Below are 19,767 nucleotides of genomic sequence, written 5' to 3' on the forward strand. Positions count from 1 at the left end.
CCTCGCGGGAGGAAACGCTTGTTATGGAGCGTCTCGCTCGCTCGCGGCGATAGGTCCGGGCGCTGCGCGCTCAGGCCGCCGCGCTTCCCGTCCCATTCCGTGCAGCAGCTTCGAGCAGTGATCGCGTGTCTTGTCAGCTATATGGATCAATGATTTTGTGTTTGTTATGATCAGCGGCCGTCGGAAACCGTCAGCCGGCGACAAGGTTACAGCGACAGTGACTCGGCGCCGTTGCGCAAACAGTTGAGCAATCGCCGGTTGTGCCCACGAACACCACGACCAAATGAACCGATTTTTCGCGAAATAGTTTACATCGAGCCAACGGTGGCGAGTGGAGGTGCGGGCCCGATGCGTGTTGCGGCCCGCTGCTGCATGTTGTGTTTCGTACATCGGTGAACGTCCGACGTGACCATGGGTTCCACGGGTCTTACCATGGCGGACCTGCCTAATATTTTCATCATGATAGGAGCCCTAGTAGCGCTGTTTGTGATGCTAGTCATACTGCTCAGGTGAGTACATATCCTGTCAAAGTTGAAAGTTCTGGCTAGACTTTTTTCGTCCAGGTAAATTTTTAAGGTCATGCTGTCGAAAGAATGTAATTAACGTTTATTACATGCCCAGTGTTATTTTCGTAACACCTGATCCGCGATCTGCCCGCTTTGTGATGCAATAAGTTTTCGTGCCTTATCAGTGTTATGGTGCTGCAGGCGATAAGAGGTTTTAAAATCTTTCAACGATATATTAACGTCAATTACACATTTAATTTAAATGTAATCAATTTTAAAACCTATTATTCTACTTAGAATTACATTTGTGCAGTTGCACAATGGAATGATTACAATTCGGTAAGGGCTCCAAGGACTACGACTTCCATTGTACTACATTTTTTAAAAAAAACTAGCTGCTTAGACTTATTGCAAGGATGTAAAAGTTTTTAACCATTTTGTTAAAAACAAGTCAAGATATAACAATAAACTACAAATAAATATTATTAATAGATCTATCTATAATCACTGTCAATGTTGAACTGTTTAATCTGTTAGTTGACTATCACATTACTCATGGTACAAACTAAACAAATAAACAAAGTAATTGTCTGTACACAAAAGTATGAAATGACATGGAGTTTGAACAAGCATCAAACACTTGAGTGGCATCATTATTGAATGAGCCTATTGCAACTATTTGTGCCAATAAAAATGTTGATTTTAATTCATCACAAAAAATTGGACTGTCATTTTATTTGATAATTAATTAAATTAAAATATTTACTCTGAGTGTGTAAGAACTTGTGAGACATTTGAAACTTGCGTAATTGCTAGACAAGCATTATCCAGGTTCATTGTGATGAAGAATTTCATTTGAACAAATTTATTCTTTGTTGTGGACAAATTTGCCAGATTTTGGCACAATATTTTTCTGTTATTTATATAACTTAGAAATTAATGGTAATGAAATTCTTTGTGAGTAATTTTACTTTTTAATATTATGCTATTGGGGTACTTTTTTGTAAAACATTTATGAGCTGTCTAAAACTTGCAAATTGAAAGAAACTTCTTGTTAATTGTGAGATTTGAAAAAATTAATTAGTGGATAATTCCCAATTGTTTAATATATGGTTCAAAACTGTTTCAAGATCTGCAATAGGAGTACCCGTTGCTGCCTCCAACCACAAATGTTTTAAAGTTATGGAGTATTTGTTTGAAAGCTCCACGGCTCATTAGAATTTCGATTTTTATTACATAACATATTGTTGCACCATACCATTGCTGGACAAGCCATATTATTTACCATCCAATGATTGCATGTTTGTCCATCACTTATTGGAAAAGAATAAAACTGATGAAGAAAATATATTTTAAAAATATTAGGAGTACACTGTATACATTTTACTACATTAATTAAATATTATAAATGAATGCACATAATTTGCATGTTTAATTACTCTATAAATTGATTGAATGAGGTGTAGGTTGTTAAAAACAAAATGTTTAGGAATGAGTTGCCGCTGCACCAGAGACAGTAATCGGTGGTTGTTTTATTGAGGTTTCTCAAAAAGCATTTCTTCATTCTGAGTTATCTAAAGTAACAGTTAAAGTTATGTTTTAACTTTTAACATGTTTTACTTTATCTGGTACATTCACAATCTTTGTATTATTTTTCTGTTAATAGTCATATGTTATTCCTCTATTATATTTTACAATGCATGGGCATATCTGAAGAAGTACTAAAGCAGTTATATTTTTATTAACATTTTTACCAAACAACTAAATATGTACCAGTCATGATGCTCTTAGATTTATACGAAGTTAGTTTTGATTTGATTATATTGCTGTTAATTATTTGTTCCTGCTTCTGAGTGCTGTTTCGAATGCTTCCGAGCACTCGTAGTCCGGGGTAGGACTGGGGTGTGTCATAGTTTCGTCCACACAGAGTGAGCACACTCTATCTTGATTGGATTTAATAGGTGAACAATTCAATATGGCTATGAGGCATGCTTTTATTTAAGTATGCAAACTATTTGATTAAAAATTGTCAACAGTTTTATTAAAAATTCTTAAAAGTTGTCGTTTAATTAAGAGATAAGTGATAAATTGGTTAATAACTATAAATAAATGGTGAATCAATAAATAAATATTAATTTATTATTGATTTACCATTTTTACAATTTGTGAATTAAGAAGGTATAACCTTGTAGGCTTTCTCTACGGGTAGATGTCAAAATATGGTAGGAAAAGAGGCGTTCCTTGAATCCACGAAGACTTACTATATGCAGCATATATTTAGTAAAAAAAATGTCTACGCGTTAGAAACTATGATCCATTCAACTATGAAATGAATACAGACAAAAATTATGAATGATGTATGAAATAGCCCACTGACACAAAACAACATTAAATAAAAAAAATAACACTTGAACTAACAGCACTCCGCTGCGTTTACATCCGGTACATTCCATGACGTGTTGTTGGAATTTGAATAAAGAATTACAGAAAACACCAGTTCCTTTGTGGCGATGAGACGGCTGTGTTTGCACTGTCATTGTACTCGCGCTATTCGGGGTGTCGGTGTGTTTGCCTCGGTCGGTCGGAATTCGTGGTGGTTTTGATAACGGTCAAGAGAAACAGTTCAGCTAGTCTGGATTATCAGTTGTATTGTTCAAAATCTTGTATAAGAAGTCTAGGTCAGACCGTTTCGGTCGATCTTGCAGAAAAATTAAATACAGTGCCACTTAAATTCGTAGCAATCTTTTTTGTATATACTTTTACATCCTCGATCTGGCCAATGTGAACAGGATAAGTCGGATTCTAGTCGGTTCCTAACTAAACTGTGCAAGTCTCCTGGCGGGGCGAGAGCGTTGCGTTGACAGGCAACGTTGGCGCAGAATCGAGATGGAATCCCCGTTCCGTTAGTGCGTGTCGGCCGTGTTGTAGGAAAAAATTATGCGATCATGTATTTTAATAAAGATTTTGTAAAGGGAAGACTTTCGTAGTCATTCCATACAATTGTGCCCGCCCTGCGAACGCATACTCGAATGTCGAACCTTTATGAAGTTCAGTTCATAGTTTTCTAATCCGTACGAAAGGACACTGGTTGCTTAGGAAGTCGCAATGCGCCAACGACGCTCAGCATAAACCTCGCTCGTGGCAGTCAATCTTGAAGTTTCCTCGGGAGCAACTCGGGCTGCTCGATTCGTTGAAGTTTATTCAGCGCGTTACAGTTCGAAGCGATTATTATTTAATGGCTGCGCTTGAGTTGGTCAACTGCACTGAAATTCAAGCGCATTACTTGCTGAAGATTCGCGGATAGAGCGCAGGCGCGCACCCGGCGCGGCGCACGCGGCGGTCACGGCTGCGGGCGCGGCGCGGAGCCCTTATCTCTCGTGTGACCGTGCGGTCGGCCCTCTCCTGCAATACCAATACTATAGTCAAATGAACAAAAACGACGAAGTAAATATTTATTACTTCCACGGGCCTTGTTGAGCACCTACGAAACGTCAAGACATTAATATAACAAATATTGAATACGCGTCCATATATAGACTACTACCGGGTCCGGCACGTTGCTCTCACCGAGAAGCGCCCGCCAACGGACTCGCGATAGATATTCTTTAAAGGCTCATGCACGCGAAAGTCCGATACATATTTATCTCCTATACAATATTTAATATAATAATATTCTTTATTGATTATTCTTTCCTTAATACATAAGCGTTGATTTTTTCACCGACAATTTTGAACCTAAAATGATGCTATGAAAATAAAAAAAAGAGTCAATTTTACTGTGCCGCCTGCCAACTAGTTTGTGTGCTGGAGTGGATGTGCTGTGGAGCGAGGTCTGTGCGAGAGCGCGGTGCAGACGGACACTAAGAACACTTTTTGCCGACAGGAACATGGAGGTGATCGGCATCGTGGGCGCAGGCGGCGCGGGGGCGGGCGCGGCGCGCGCGGCGTGGGCGCGCAGCGTGCAGCCGCCGCGCCTGCTGATGCAGCGCGTGCACATCCCATTCACATTCAAGCTGGCGGAGAGCGGCCCCGTCGCGTACTCTGGTGCGTCTCGACCGGCCCTTACTTTATTTTTAATGTTCACAAGTCATCGCTTATTGGCTCGCATGCTCTCGCTGAACTGTAAACTGTCGCCCGACTAATTTTATTTCAATAAACTGCACGGGTTTCTTTACAATCACGCGCTGCACAAGTCACTCGCGGAGAAGCCTACTTTGTGCGAGTGTGTGAGTCATGGTATCGTGTGTGCGATTTTCTCCGAACGCTCCTATACGTCACCAAACTGACGCCCGGTGCTCCCACCATTACATGTCACGAAGTTTGTTTTGAAGGTGAGGACTATCGCGCGGTGAGGGGGGCAGCGGGCGTGCGGGGAATCACTAGTTGACTGATTTTTTAAATGCGGAACAGGGCGCGGCAAGCGCGCCGTGCAAACAGTTGTTATGAGTGAGCAAACAGAAGGCGCGCCGGCGGCCGCTGCCCCGAGCAGCCGAGCTTATTGTCAAACGCCTGCAATCGCGAGCGGCGCGTTCTCAGTGACGTTACACGCCTGCCGGATACGGAAACGCGCGTCAAGCCCGTCTCGACCTGCGCGAGCGTCGTCTTTGCGCAGTCACTGCTGAAGCGCCTCATCTGTTACCGCTTTCGGATCCGCCTCAGCCAGACGAACAAAAATTTCAATGTTTTTATCTCGCGGATTCCACGACCCTGTAACGTTGAAGAAGTTTTAATTGCAGTGAACGTTAAGTGCGGAACATCACAGAATGTAAATAAACGATGTCGCCGCTAACACGTACTTAATCGCTGGAGAGCGTCACGCGCGGCCACCAGCGTGTGCCGCGCATTTAAATGGCTCCGGGGCGACGCGCGGCCGTGACGCGGGGCGGGTCGCGGCGCCCACGGAGATTCGCGTTGTGTGTCGCGGTGCAGCGGTGCGCCGCCAAACTATTAGTATCTGCCACGCACTTTACTTGAGATTATTTTTAGCACTTTAAAATGCATCTCAAATAAAAAAATATGTTACTTGGGTACTTTCAGATCGCAATTTTCGTTTATCGTATACACAACTCGCTCCAGCGAGCGTCGCTTGGTCTCGGCTCTCCGACCTCTCGCTGCTCGCGCGTCGCCGTCGACGGCACGATTTCGTGAGGAAAATGATTCAGAAAACCTTTCCACGTTACCTTCGTACGACACGTTGAAAAATGAAGTCAGTATTTATGTGTAGAAGGTGGACCTTGTACTCCGAATACATAACGTCTTGACTTATTGTTTTAATTCGCACAGCCCGTTGAGTGAGACATGGTGAAACGAGTTTGTAAGGTCGCGCAGCTTCCGTCTCCCGGGCCGCGGGCTGTCGCAGTGCGATGGTGCAGACGACACCGCAGCCGGAGCCGTCAACAATACACATTATAGTTTACTGCAGCTGCTCTGCTAGCTCTCGTTCAAGTAGCGAATGTTCTTTGCTGCAAACATTTATTTTGACCCGCGCTACCAAGCGATATGGCGGTTACGACTAATGAGAAAAAATTTACATAGGGTAACAAGGGTAAAAAAAAAATGACACTTGTGATGAATTTATTGGAAAGAATCGTATGGGATTACACTACAACTACTGTTGCTGACAGTTGATTTTGAAATAGAAAGTTATTATAAAGCCTGGTAGGGACAGTCGCCGGCACCTCCTTAGTAAATCTTGAGCAGATAATTTGTGATGCCGTCAGAGTTTGGACTTTTAATCGCTTTTAAATTTTTGAAGATTCTATTTACTTTTTTAGTAGTTTTGTCACAGAGTAATTGTTGTAGGCGAGTGTACTGTCCAGGGTTGTATTGTTATATCCAGATATTTGCAGCAGCTGTTTTGCGCATTGGCCATCAAATTTTCAATATTTAACCTTTTGTTGGCCTATTACACGCATCCGATTTTTTCTAGATAGTCTTTTATTACATCTATTCGATATTTCTTTGAGTAACTTGCAATTTTGTAGATTTGTGTTTCTTCTGTTTTAAGTAATGTCTTTGTTTCTGGAGGTCCGATATTTCTTCGGTGATTATAAAACTTCTTTTTAGTGATAGCGGAGCGTTTAGAGCACTTGATCATTGATCTTTCTATTTCATTCATCATCAGTTTTTATTTTGTTGAATTCTCCTTTCAGTAATTGTTAGTCTAGTTCAGAGTTCCCCAAACTTTTTTGTGTCGTAGACCCCTTGCCATGTTTTTCCGTGTTGGGTAGTCCCCTTGCCATGTTTTTTCCGTGTTGGGTAAACCCCCTACTTACCTGATATTGATTTCCTGTAAATTTCTAACTGTAGTGAAGTTTAGTGTTAAAAATTTAACGTAAAAACACGTGTTAATTTATACATTTATTAATTGAATTTAAATAAAAACTACTCAAAATAAAATTTGTATCTGTTATGTAAAATATACGTAACATTAAATAAACACGAGACTGCGACTCTCAAGTTTTTACAAGTTCAAAATGTATTGCGACCACAAAGCGAATATCACCATCCTACAACTTACACAATTTTATAAACATATATAATATTTTTTTTACTTCATAGGTACTTTTATAAATATTGTAAATGTTTTGATATAATAAGATAGTATGATGTAAGTAAATAGGTACTATCAGTGTATGTGTTGAGATCCACTATCGTGGACCCACCCCATTTTCATTTCATGGACCCGCAAATTTTTTTTCACTGACGTAGACCACTTGCAGGTTGTCATAGACCCCTAGGGGTAGTTGTTATCCAGACTCCGCTGTCGAGTATTTCGTTCGTGAAGTTTTCTTATTCTTTTCTCATCAATCGACGGTCGCTTGGATGTTCAAGTTAATTCAGGACAACACATTTTTCTATATCTTTCATTATGTTGTTAGCTATGAAATCTATTAAGTTTTAGTTTAAAGTCCCATATTAATTTGTCAGGTTTCTTAACATATGTGTTTGTAATTTTTAACTTATGTTGCTGAGTGGTGAACTTAATAAACTGTTGGCCTCGTTTTATTTCTTTCGCCAAACTCATGATCGCCCATAACTAAGTGTTCATTTGCTTCTGGTTTCGCGTTACCGTTAGCTGCCCGCGCACACTGACCCACATGCCGCCGCCCCGCGCGCGTCGTGTGCGCGATCACGACAACCCAATTACACCGCGCACCGCACACCACCAGCTCGCGACACGGTCACGGATAAAGTGTTGTTTGTATAAAACAAGGCGGTGTCGAGCTAGCAAAACTCTTGATCGCTAGAAAGATACACGGACGAGGACCACGCCCATGCGCCGCTCCGACCAGGTTTAACTCACGCTCGACCCTGCACAGTGGCCGAAGCAATACTTGGCACCGGAGACCGACGCTGATGCCGCAACGTAGTGCGCCCCAAACTCCCCAACTCCTAGCTCACGATCCTCATCAGCCAGGAATGCGACGCAGGGAGGAGGGGCGCAGGGGTTTACAGTTACACACATTTAATTTATTTACGCGTGTGTATATCATACTAACCGCTGCAGGTAGTTATACAAAGCAATGACGCAGCTAAACCCAGCTCAAAGCCAATAACCGGTTAACGCCAGTATTATATTTGTTTATGAATATTACTATTGTTAAATTATATGCGTCGCCTACAAAATAAAGCCCAAGCACTTCGCCGAGCAAACGGTGGTCGAAAACGACCAAAATGCCATCGCTGCTTACACGTACAAGCAAGGTTATTGCTCGCGCGCAAAATACGAGGACATAATTTGAACACGGCTAGGTGGTGGGTCGGATACACATACAGGTGCATTACATCGAGGGACCTTGTAACTCATCACCACTGACAACGATACACAATACATAAAAGAAAGTTTTCACTTAACCCTTAAATACATGAATTTTTTTTATTACTTCCGAATAAATTAAATTTGATAGGAAAATTTATAAATATTATGGGAAAAATAAAGAAAAAAAATCATAATAATATAAATAATATTTTATTTCAAAAAATATTGTTGATGCATATCTACATTAAACATACCAAGTAATTTGCAAAATACACAATTATCATCAAAATTATAACATGAAAACGTTACATTTACTTTTTATCTCTTTTAGAAACAATTTTCGTTGTATCTTCCGACACTATTTTGCAAAAAACACTGATTGTAATAGCCGCGGGAACCAGTGTAATAAATGTTTTGCGCCAAACATATGAAATACGAATTTTTTTTAAAACTTCCTGTCTATATTTGGTTTTTGCGTTCATAAATCAACGTGTAAATATCAAATTTATTTAAAAAGTAAAATAAGTACAACTCAGGACAAAACGTAATGAGCCATAGGCTATTGAAGCGTGCGATGCAGATCTACATCGCCTTGCATTTAAGGGTTAAGTTTGCACGAAAGGCATCAAATCAAAAAATGTGTGTCGGCAGGCGTGCAGTGCGGCGTGTCGTCGACGGTGCGCTACTGGAGCGCGAGCTGGTGGGGCGCGCCGGTGCGCGAGCTGCACCAGACGCTGTGGGGCGCGCTGCCCGACATCCTCGCCAGCAGAGACCTGCACTTCTCCATGTGAGTACCGCGCTCCGTCACATTTAGCTGTTGTACGGCTGTACACCCAACTGCACTTTAGGGTATAGCAAGGTATATGCGAGGTAGCGCTTCGCACTCTGCACACTGAAACAACTGCACACGCTGCTCATTCTTCTCGGCTTTGCTCTGTCCGGAACGTGAATTACAAAAACATGAACATTTGATACGTTTGTTTGTATCGCGGCGCCACGAGAACACGTTAGCACACGTCCGCGAGCCTGGTCTCGTTACTATAAGCTCTGCTCAACCTCTAGCTACCATAAATGCTGCGGAAGCAGGCGACGGAGCGTCCTCTGCTCCATAACCACGAAGGGTTTACGGCTCATGTTTGTTTTAATTTCATCTCAGGCCAGCTTTGCACCAGAAATTCTTGTTCGTGTCAGCGTGCGCGAAGAGACGAGAACGTATTGCAGCTGCCGCTAGTGTTCGCTGAACAAAAAATCGGCCGGCTCTGTCGCAAGAGGCACCGTTTGCGCGCGTTGTGAAAGTGTATGAACTCGCAAATGAAACTCGTAATACTAACTGATAACGATTATTTGCTTTGTTTGTCGAGCGACTGGAAATATTGATAACATTGCAAGACCTCGCATTCGTTTACCAGAAGTACAAACAAAAGAATAAACTCGTGTAAAACATAGCGGCCGGAGAACAAAAGACGGAAGAGCTTTCCGCCGTGAACCGACATTTGTGTCCGACACGGAGCAGGGAGCGCCGCGCTCGCTCGCCTTGAGCGCCGGGGCGGGGCGCGGGTTGAGCAACACGAAAGTACGCGCCCGCCTTGACCTATTCGCTCTGCGCGGGGTTGCAGGTCCAGCGCCGCGGCGACCACCTCGCGGACTGTTCTGCGGCCAGGAGACAATAAAACGTTTGCAAGAAAAGGACCAATATTTAGCCACTTCCGCACATGCAGTGGTAGTCGTGCAATAAAATGCACCGCCCGCCAGCCCGCTGATAAATGCGTATGCGACAAACAACGCGAATCACACAACTGCCACCGCCAAATTACTCAACACGTTTCACCCCGCCACGGGGCATCTTCAGTAGTTATGTTACACCGAGTAGTGCCAAACACAGAGTCAACTACTGGCACTACTGTACTACTGTAACTAACGCCTGATTCCATTAAATAAAACGTTTGTTTCACGCCGTGCCTCACTGACGCGCCCCGCTCCGCACCGCGTGCACTGCCACAGCGCCCGCTGGCAGCTCTCGCGCAGTCCGCAGCGTACTCTTTCCTATTTCTTGGCGAGAAAATAGTTGTTATTGTGCAACTACTGGACATTAATGTATATGATATGACACCTGATGCCACAATGAAAATGGTAGCGACCGAATTATAATTGTCATGAGGCATAGCGCATGGAGAACTGTTGCATGAAGAGCACGCGCACACGATCGCTACAGAGGGAATTGTACGTATTGGAGGTTAATAACCGATTTTATTTAGCGCGTCTGATCGCCTGCGCTCACGCCGCGCAGACTTTGCTTTATGTGGACAGCGCTACTCTGTTGTCAGTGGTTTATTGAAAATACACCGCGACTGTCTCCGTGTTTCCGTGTGTAAATAGTGAGACGAGTGCATCCTGTGCCGGCGGCCGGCCCGTCCGTCTCCTCATTTTCTGACAGAAGACCTTCCCTCCCAGCGTTATTCGATAAGAGCGATTTTGCTTCAGCGTAACTATTGCTTGTATCCTCATGCACGCACAAAGCTAATGATATTCATTTATGTGAAGAAGAGAAATGTCATCGTTTGGCGCAAACATAATTTAACTTTACATGTAAAAAGTTGCCAGCTTGCCGGGAATATCATTTACGAGTCTCCAGACTGACGCGAGAACAAGTCCGTCGAACATTAGATGAGTTCATGACCCCCGCTGACAACACTCGCAAAGCGACGCCGCGCTGTGTTTCCGCTCGTGTCAGTTGCAGCCGGCTTGCCCCGCACTCGTGTACACGGAACGTTCTTCTGCGCATACGCTTAAAAATTCACATTATCCAATTTATAAATAGAATTATAAGAAGAATTTAAGAATAAAAACGGCGAATTGAATTTTTATTAGTTCATTTAACGATTTACGATTAATATTGAAGACAGATCAGGGAAAATCCCTACACGCTTTTTTGGGTTCAGATTGAGGTCAAATGTTTGAGAGCTAGTGATATGTTTTAATTGACTCTGTGGTCTGTATGTTAATGTTAATGGCGTTTTTGTTATTTACTTTTCCCTCACTGTTCTTAGAATTTTAAAACCTCGATGAGAACCTGTCTCGTGTCACAACGTAAGTGTTAAAACATAAATAATATAGATTAAATTAGCTGAATTAATTAGACCGTTACACGCATTATGCGTGCGCTGTTATACGGGACGCTGCCGGCCGCGGGGTCCCGTGTCTGCGACTCCATTCATTAAGGTTGCAGCTCGTGTCGGTCAGCGGCCCGCGGGCGCCGAGCTGGTCAATTTTTGTTTATTAGCGTCGCGCGCGACGTCTGCGCTCCGACTAAATTGGTCGTAACGAAGCACTCCGCCCGAGCGGATTACTATTTAAATGTGAAACTACTTGACCGTTTTATCGTCTTGTAGACTATAAAGAATCGTCGACAAACTGTTGTTTAGACCCTAAATCGATTGCAAGAAATCCGTCACGTAAATGTAAGTGGCCGTACAGTAAGGAGACGATTAACTGCAGCCGGGCTAAGATCTTCTGCGCCAGCAAAAGCTCCTAAAGTCGAGACGGCTCATCGTGTAGCAAGCCATGACCGAGTGGAGCCACGTATTATTCACTGATGAGAACCGTTTCTGTGTTCATTTCGTAGATGAACGCGAAAGGATAAGGAAGAGATATCGGGAGAATGCTATAACCAAACCAACTTTACTGAAACTGTGTCATATGTCTGCTATGTGTCATATCGAATGGTACGGGGCGGCACATGTTTCGGAGTTCGCAGAGTGTTAGTGATCATTGAAAATGAATCACTCACTGCACAACGGTGTGTAACAGACACCTTAGAACCCCATGTTACGGCTTTTGCTCCATTCATCGGCGATCACTTCATTTTTACGCACGACAACTCGCGGCCTCACGCTGCTCACATAGTGCATCGGTGCCTTAATGAGGTTGCTATTACTAGAATGAACTGGCCAGCACGGTCGCCTGACATGAATCCCATCGAACATGCCCGGGACGATCTGGGAAGAAGAGTTCGACGGCGCAATTCGGCTCCCAGGAATGTTCATGATTTAAAACTCGCATTGATGGAAAAAGGGGACAATTTGCCACAGGAAATAATCGACAACATTATTTTGAACGCGGGCAATCGTATACAAGCACTAATAAGGGCTCGCGGGAGCAACGCTCGATAACTTTTTTTGCAACTTGTTTTCTTTTTTTTGTGTTCATTTTAAAATTAAAACGATAGTAACTGAAAAAGAAAAAATACGAATCGCTGTTTTTTTCATAATTTTAGCATAACTTTTCAAAAATAAATATTTTGTAGCTTATTTAATTATTATTTTTAGTAATTTGAGCAGAGGTAATTATTTTGTATAAAATAAGCCGAAAAAAAAAATATATCCAAAAAATAGTTTTTTTTTGTGCTCCCCTTATTGTGCCGGCGAGTGTAGTTTTATTTAAGCCGATGGATGCCATTACAGCAGCATTTTAATTTGACGCAAGTTGCTATCAAATTGGGCTCATATTTTAGATTGCGCTACCTTATACTGACATCCTTCAACTCGGATGATGAGGGTTCCAAACGCTTCCCCGATAATAAACTCGGACGTTTTGTTTGCGGTCACTTTCACTATATCTGGAAAATAGTTATAGAACGATACATTCCTAAACTTTTATATTTATCACATAAGAGTTAGATAGTTTGTAGAACATAGTTCCGACCTAAATCGCGCTGGCCCGTTCGGTCGCAGTTATTGTTTTCGTTGTGCGGCTCGCCCCGTTCTCGCATATTCAACCAATATTCGACCAATGCCCGGATTGGTCTCAATAAAGTGAAATTGAGTGACAGCGGCGGTGAGCGGTTGCAGGAGCGGGCCGCACGAGGAGCGCCCGATGCGCCTGTCCACGGAGAAGCCGCCGGTGCTGGGTGCGCCGCCACGCAGCTGCTACCCGCTAGTGGTGCTGCTTGCGCGAGACCAGCGCGACACCGCCGACCTGCGCCCCGATGACACCGTGGCGCTGGTGAGCGTCGTGCACATCCGCGACGACCAGTGCCCGCTGCCCAGCGGCATCATCGCGCAGTACCTCAAGCAACATAACGGACACCTCTCCTGCCTGAAGGTAACTGGACGCGTGAACACCTAGCTAGGGAGACAACGACAAGTGCTTCCATTTTGTGCGTAATGCTGGTGCATTGTGTTCGCAGCAACTGTACGTGTCGGGCGAGGTAGGCGAGGCGAGCGAGGTGGGGCCGGTGGGGCTGGAGGCGCTGTGTTGCGTGTGCGCATCGGCGCCGCTGTCGCGCGCACTGCTGCCGTGCCGCCACGCCTGCCTATGCGCGCGCTGCCTGCGTAAGTCCACCACCACCACCTCCCAACACCATATATGGTGTTGTGGTCGGCCACAACTTCCACACCACGGCTTCACACCACACGTTGGTTGCGAATATGTTTGCCGCGACTACCGTAGACAAGAAAGTGTTCATCACTTTTGGTGGCAAATCCAAGCCAAAGCCAAGTAAAAGTAATGTCAGGGTCTGAAATGAAGCTTCCGTTTATCTGAGTTCGTGGACCGTATGCGCCATCGGCATTCACCCTCTGATTAACCATTCAAAACAACGTAGATGCCGACGACCGCGTCCCATCTCTAAAAACATAGACCAGACCTGCAGGCGTTAGAGAGGTCACCTTCATTCTTGTGCCTTCAAAATACATCTGCTGTTGGCAGAGGTGCTTCCCCTTATGAAAAATATTTCCGAAGTTTCCACATTAACCCACGTGATGTTTGTTGTCCACAGCGAAGCTGGACAAGTGCCCGATCTGCCGCAGCGCCATCAGCAGCTACTTCTGCATCCGTAACGAGGAGGAGCCGGGCGCGGAGCTGAAGCCGCGCCTGGCTCTCAACCGCCGCCTGCTCGACCTCTTCCACTACCACTAGCGGGCGCAGCGCCCCCCGCCCCGCGCTGCGACCAACACCTTGATCTCTGAAAACCATTTCTTTGCTGCCATGAAAAGAGAGAAGTGAATGAGTTTCTATTCATGGCATTGGCTGAGAGTGCCCAGTCCGGTGTACAAGCGCGCGGTAAAGTTAGCAAGACGTTTAGTCACAGGTTGTGAAGTGTTTGACAGTTCCGAAGTTCAATCGCGCGAACGATTGCGCGGCGCGTGCGCCTCGCGGGTCGAGTGTCGGCGGAGTGACGGGCCGGCGGTGGCGTTTATTTTGTGGTTGAATATGGACTTCGAGGAGCAATATTACTACTTCAAAACAGTCGGCCGCGGGCGACCAACTGTGATATGAAAGCTCTGCCGACGCGCATCCCACGCGACGACCTCGCGCGACCATTGCTCCCGCCCGGCGTGGCGCGGAGCGGCGCGAGTCATTCACATGTAAATATACTAAGTTAACTCCTACTATCCTAGTTTCCCGACGCCTGATTTCTCTTAACTTGTACATCAACAATACTCCTTAAGAACCTTTTGTGTACATTATTGTATAGAATAATTGTAACGACGCGGCGATCGCGCGGCTCGCCGCAGGCGAGGCAGCACGGCCCCGCGAACAGATGTATATTTTTGATTAGATTATTGTAACAAAATTGTGAATAAATAAGATTGCCAAAGCAGCAAGGTTGTTTGACTGTCGCGCGAGGATTCCGCGACGCCGGTGGGCGAATGAAAAGCGTTTTCACTAAGGACACCTTGTATTGTAACGGCAGTACTATCTAGTATATATCGTATAGAGCTACTGTAGGCCCCGCTGCCGCTCCGCGTAGAGCTGCGAGTGGTTGACGGCGGAGTAGAGCACGAAGAGCTGGTGCAGCGCGTGCAGGCGCGGCGGCAGCTCGCGCCCGAGCACCGGCACGTCCAGCAGCGCGCACACCAGCTCGGCGTACTGCGCGAGCGAGCACTGCAGCGCGTGCGGCGGGAACCCCACCTCGTCCAGCGCCGCCTCCACCGCCTCCGGCCACTCCTCCATCAGGCTGTCGATGTCTGGCATCTTGCTGCGAACACGCGCGCGCGCTCACTTGCAGGCCATTCGTTGGTGCCGTGTAAACGTAAACTTGTGGCCGGTGGCACTTTTAAATCTATTCTTGCCAGATGAGTAAATAAAAAGCTATTTTTTAAAACAATTTATGAATTGATCATTGCTAGAGCGCTACTTGAATATCTGCCCTTTGATTTAAAATGAATGCATCACATACACACAGCTCTCGAAAATCGTGGGAAAAGCTGTGCATCGCACCAGTCGTTTGTGTGTCGAGACATGAAATTGGAGTGCGAGTACGCGCCGTGCGTCGGCACCAGAGCCCGCGGGCGCAGAGTGTGACAGCAGCGGAGTGAACGTTCAAAACAGAACGGTGCCGGTCGCGCCACCGGCTTTCACGGCTCGTGAAACTACGCCTTCAGGTGCTCACCGCCAAAAGCGAGCGGACGCAATGGATAACATAAACACGGCTATGGCACGTCGCCGCGTGGGACGCATCGGGCAGCAGGTACGCGTGTCCATAATTAGGAATTGCCTGCCCAGGTCATCCCAGCCCGTGAACGATATAAAGGTTGCATAAAATTCGGAAATGTTTGTGAAAGAATGGTATCGTCTCGTGGCGCACCCTGCGCGAGGAGGCGCGCGCGGCGGCGCGGCGGCGTGCAGCTCGCCCACGTCCTTGATCCAGCGCTCGATCGCCTTCGGGTTCTTCTCCGCCTCCGAGATCTTCCTCGTGAGCTGAGTACACAAACACACGTTTAGACGCGGGTACGGCGTCACCTTTACATCTAGGAAACTAGTACGGCTGCGTTTCAAAGCGAACATCGCACGAGTCTGTTCTGTATGATACGTAGGTTGCGTTACGCCGGAGGAACATTTCATTTTTGTCTATTAAGAGGAAGAAAGCATCCGGTACGAAATCCGCCTTGCTCTTATACAAGCGACCTGCGAACCGAAGCTGAGTTTACGATTGACGAGACCTAAATGTATTACTTTGTCTCACTCACACACTGCGCAGTTTGCAGGCGGGAACGAGCCGGTCGGTGGTCTGGTTACGTCAGCACAGTTCAATCGACGAAGCGATTCCACTGAGCCGTTCTGATGTACCAGCGCCACCGAACTTTTGAGTAATTTTCAAATCTGATAAATTACGTCTTGAGGACTTGATTCGAAATCTTAGATGATTTGACGGGCGCGCGATTAGACCGCGCAGGTCTGTCATATTTGTTCGCGCGGGCCGTGGACGCGAACGGCCTGCGATCGGCGCGTGACCATTGTCTGCAGTGGTTTGGCATAATGTAATGTTTAGACCGTGGTCTTGCCGCCCGCCGATTTGGAGATGGCACGCAGCTGCAGGTGGAGCAGCGCGGGCTCGCTCTGCTCGGCCGCCGGCTCGTCCAGCAGCGTGAGCCCTGCAACAGCATTCACGAGCACGTCACGTCACGAGCCGCACGCGCGGAGTGGCTCGCATTACAATGATACGACGGTGGCCGGCACTCGGTAGTAGTTATGTAAACATTTGAGCTGAGCGCCGGCGCGGCGCCTCACCCAGGTTGTCGATGTGCTCGAGCCAGGGCTCGGGCAGAGCGCGCGCGCGCGGCGCCGCCGCCGGCGTGCTCAGCTTGAGCAGCGCGTCGCAGTCGCCCACGGCCGGCGCGCACTCCGGCACGAACGCGCGCAGCCGCGCCTCCAGCTCAATCTTCTGCGGCGCGTACCTGCGCACCCGTACGTACGTACAATAAATTTAAAAAAAATGATACAGAACTTTAGAAAACAAATAAAAAAAATATGATTATATTTACAGTTAACAGAAGTAACTATACCATGCAACAACTCCGCGGTGGTGGCGTCTGTTCGGCGTTTGAAAAGTCCATTCATTCATCCCATCTTCCGCTTATTATTCCGAGGTCATTGTCGCCGGCGCCCATTTCAATAAAAATAATTAGAACGACAGCGCTCAACATGAGCTGCGGCGGCTCCGGACGCGCCGCGATTTGAGACGAGCTCAAAGAAACTCTGCCGGATCTGCTTGTAACCAGTTTAACAATATCCCTAATGCCGAGCTTTGTTTTCACTTATTTTTCTACGCGTTACTTCAGATACATTACACGGGCAGAGTGTTGTGGGAGCGCGCACAGCTGCTCTACAAAGCAGATTCTGATGTGCAGGACCTTGTCTACATCGAAATTTTCATCGTGTGCAATATTCGATGCGGGCGAGGGCATCGCCACACTCGGTAACTCACTTCATGATGTACTGAAAGAGGTTCTCCATGTCGGGCGGCACCTTTAGCTCCTGGAATTGGCGCGGGTCGTAGGCACCATCGGCCGGCAGCGGGGGCGCGCGCCGGCGGTCGCCCGCGCCGCCGCTTCCCACCACCAGCTCGCGCTTCTCCGCGTCCTCGCTATCCGACTCTGTAATTAAATTAAGTCCATGTAATTATTATGTCTGACATGTTCGATCAAATTTGGTCGCTGGTTCTGTTCTATGGAAACGGATATGCTAATGCGTACCGTGCGAATTGATTTTGATCGAGTTGTATCAGCCGCGGCCGGATGCGACAGTTAATGCCTTATTTGCGCGGCGAGCGGGGCCGCGCTCATCTGCCGTGGAGGATATGAACGCTTCACCTGTGGCACGATATATATAATAAACCCGTCAGCCTCGCCCAGCTAACCACGGAACCCTACGAACCGCTGCGCAACAGGATTAGTGCGCACCGGGAAAGTGCTTTGGATATATTGCACTACAACTGGGAAGTGTTCACTTCATCACACCACTAAAAAAATGTAAAGGGTATTCTATACAAGCTCAACGCGGCACGATTTGATCGCGACGGGGCTTTTGTAAGTAGCCAGGCTCTGTCAAAAAATTACCAGACGTGGAGGAGCGGCGGCGCGCAGTCCTGCCGCCTGCCGGGCGAGCCTCCTCCTGCTTCTCCGCAGACAGCACTCCCTTACCCAGCGACTGCGAAGGCAAACAAAAGCTTTACACCAACGTTCAAAAATCCTGCCCCATCCTGCGCTTTGATCTAATTGATTCTGAATCGTAATGTCACTCAAGATGGATGACAAATTCGATTCTAGGTGATAATTTGCCAAACCCTTGAAAACACAGCAAGACCTGCCGCAAGCGAATTTTGTTTTCAAGAAAATGTTCACGAGGATTCTGTGGACATGCGCTGGTAGCATCCACCACAGCCACCACGGCCTCATAAAATTCGACCGGTCACCGCAGACGTGCATTGTGGACAAATTCAATTACTGAGGGGAAATCTTACCATTCAATAACTAGGAACGATCAGTTGCTCCGACTCCACGCTCGGGCAAGCGCCGCAGGCGTTTTACCCACTGCACCCTCCGGATGTTCCTCCGACTCATTTTCGATATACCCATGAGTGAGCCAAAAGGTTTTCAGCAAAAGTTCTGATTAAATGGTGTTTATTTCGATTGAACATAAAACCATCACATTTTTGCTTATATTATTCGATTTAATCGGGACTTCCCTAGGTAATGGTATTACAAAAATTTTCAATTACATTTATTCAATAACAGATGTCGCAACGAATAATTGTTAATAAACACCTAAGAGACTAAGAATGCAACTCACCAACTATTTCCAAAAACAAAGTTAAAAGCCAACGCAACTTGCTTCTCAAAGCACGCCGCTTTGCAATATTTCTTATAAGAGAAACAAAACTGAGGCCTCGTCGCGCTCTGAGCACTCGAGTCGATCGCGAATCACAAAGCAATTTAGTCGCTCTGAACTTGACGTCACCGAATTGCCGACTCACTAACGAGTATGAATAATGAATGTAGATAAAATACGTCCTCTTGTACACTGACTGTATATTGCCTCGTGCCGACCGGCCAGCGCGGTGCTCGCGAAGAGCACCCCTCCGCCTGCCCTGGCCTTCGCATTTGCTGCTGGTAACTTTATACACCGACGATACACGTCTGTGAATGTGTGGCGCGCGCTGACCTGGTCGCGGGCGGAAGCGCTGTCGCTGTCGCTGCCCGAGGAGAAGTGTCGCGCGGGCGGGCGGAAGTTGGTGATGGCGGCCCGCAGCGGGCCGTCGCCCGAGCTGGCCGAGCTGTCCACCTCCTGGCCCTCGGCAGTCACGCTTTCGTCGAACATGGCCACGTCGCACCGCGTCTGACACTGTTTGTTACTGGTCGCCATAGCAACGGGCGACACGCCGCCGCCGCGCTCCCGCGGTGCACGCCCCGTACACACGTATGCGCGGCAACTTCTCACAGATTGCTCGCAAGTCGGGAGTTCAGATAGCACGGCCGCCCCACCCCCCGCGCCGCGTCTATTTCGGGACAGGTGTTTACGTTTCTTGAAAAATAGGTCGCAGGAGGCCGGCGCTGCCACGCTATGCATTAAAAAGAATATCCTTTTGCAATATGCAACTATCTTGTTTTAAAAAAGTTTATTTTTTTATTTCTACGATCTAGCCAGGCGTGTACAGGTCCAGCAAAAACATGTGTTCGTGGTGCCCAGGGTGCAAGGGCGAAAGTACAAGAATTCCAA

The 19,767-nt window shown here is 46.5% G+C and overlaps 2 protein-coding genes across 2 annotated transcripts; one reads left to right on the top strand and one right to left on the bottom strand.

Annotated features, from left to right (window-relative positions):
* Positions 1–109: 109 nt before the first annotated feature.
* LOC137919959 (cell growth regulator with RING finger domain protein 1-like) lies at positions 110–14,869 on the top strand. The gene is made up of 6 exons (XM_068763183.1): positions 110–509; positions 4,390–4,550; positions 8,920–9,055; positions 13,116–13,368; positions 13,454–13,598; positions 14,045–14,869. Exons 1-6 carry the CDS (start codon positions 412–414, stop codon positions 14,182–14,184), a joined length of 933 nt encoding a protein of 310 aa, XP_068619284.1. The 5' UTR covers positions 110–411; the 3' UTR covers positions 14,185–14,869.
* A 76-nt stretch (positions 14,870–14,945) lies between these two features.
* IFT46 (intraflagellar transport 46) lies at positions 14,946–19,617 on the bottom strand. The gene is made up of 7 exons (XM_068763234.1): positions 19,087–19,617; positions 18,108–18,198; positions 17,477–17,645; positions 16,780–16,946; positions 16,543–16,643; positions 15,857–15,969; positions 14,946–15,247 (listed from the first exon to the last, which is right to left on the bottom strand). The coding sequence occupies exons 1-7, from the start codon at positions 19,615–19,617 to the stop codon at positions 14,989–14,991; spliced, it is 1,431 nt and encodes a 476-aa protein (XP_068619335.1). The 3' UTR covers positions 14,946–14,988.
* Between the last annotated feature and the right edge of the window lie 150 nt (positions 19,618–19,767).

Source organism: Battus philenor, unplaced genomic scaffold (assembly GCF_028537555.1).
Source record: "Battus philenor isolate CCGP_79_NKW_IND1 unplaced genomic scaffold, ilBatPhil1.0.hap1 SCAF_17, whole genome shotgun sequence".
In the NCBI taxonomy this organism is placed as follows: Eukaryota; Metazoa; Arthropoda; class Insecta; order Lepidoptera; family Papilionidae; genus Battus; species Battus philenor.

Bases quoted from the DNA above. Each gene is read 5' to 3' on its own strand.
- IFT46 (XM_068763234.1), bottom strand. From the start codon at position 19,617: ATGCATAGCGTGGCAGCGCCGGCCTCCTGCGACCTATTTTTCAAGAAA. The intron at 17,646-18,107 runs GTAATTTTTTGA...ATTTAATTACAG, and splicing joins CCGCCGCTCCTCCACGTCTG to AGTCGGATAGCGAGGACGCG. The intron at 15,970-16,542 runs GTCTAAACATTA...TTGTGTACTCAG, and splicing joins CGGCGGGCGGCAAGACCACG to CTCACGAGGAAGATCTCGGA.
- LOC137919959 (XM_068763183.1), top strand. From the start codon at position 412: ATGGGTTCCACGGGTCTTACCATGGCGGACCTGCCTAATATTTTCATC. The intron at 4,551-8,919 runs GTGCGTCTCGAC...GTGTGTCGGCAG, and splicing joins CGGCCCCGTCGCGTACTCTG to GCGTGCAGTGCGGCGTGTCG. The intron at 13,599-14,044 runs GTAAGTCCACCA...TGTTGTCCACAG, and splicing joins CCTATGCGCGCGCTGCCTGC to CGAAGCTGGACAAGTGCCCG.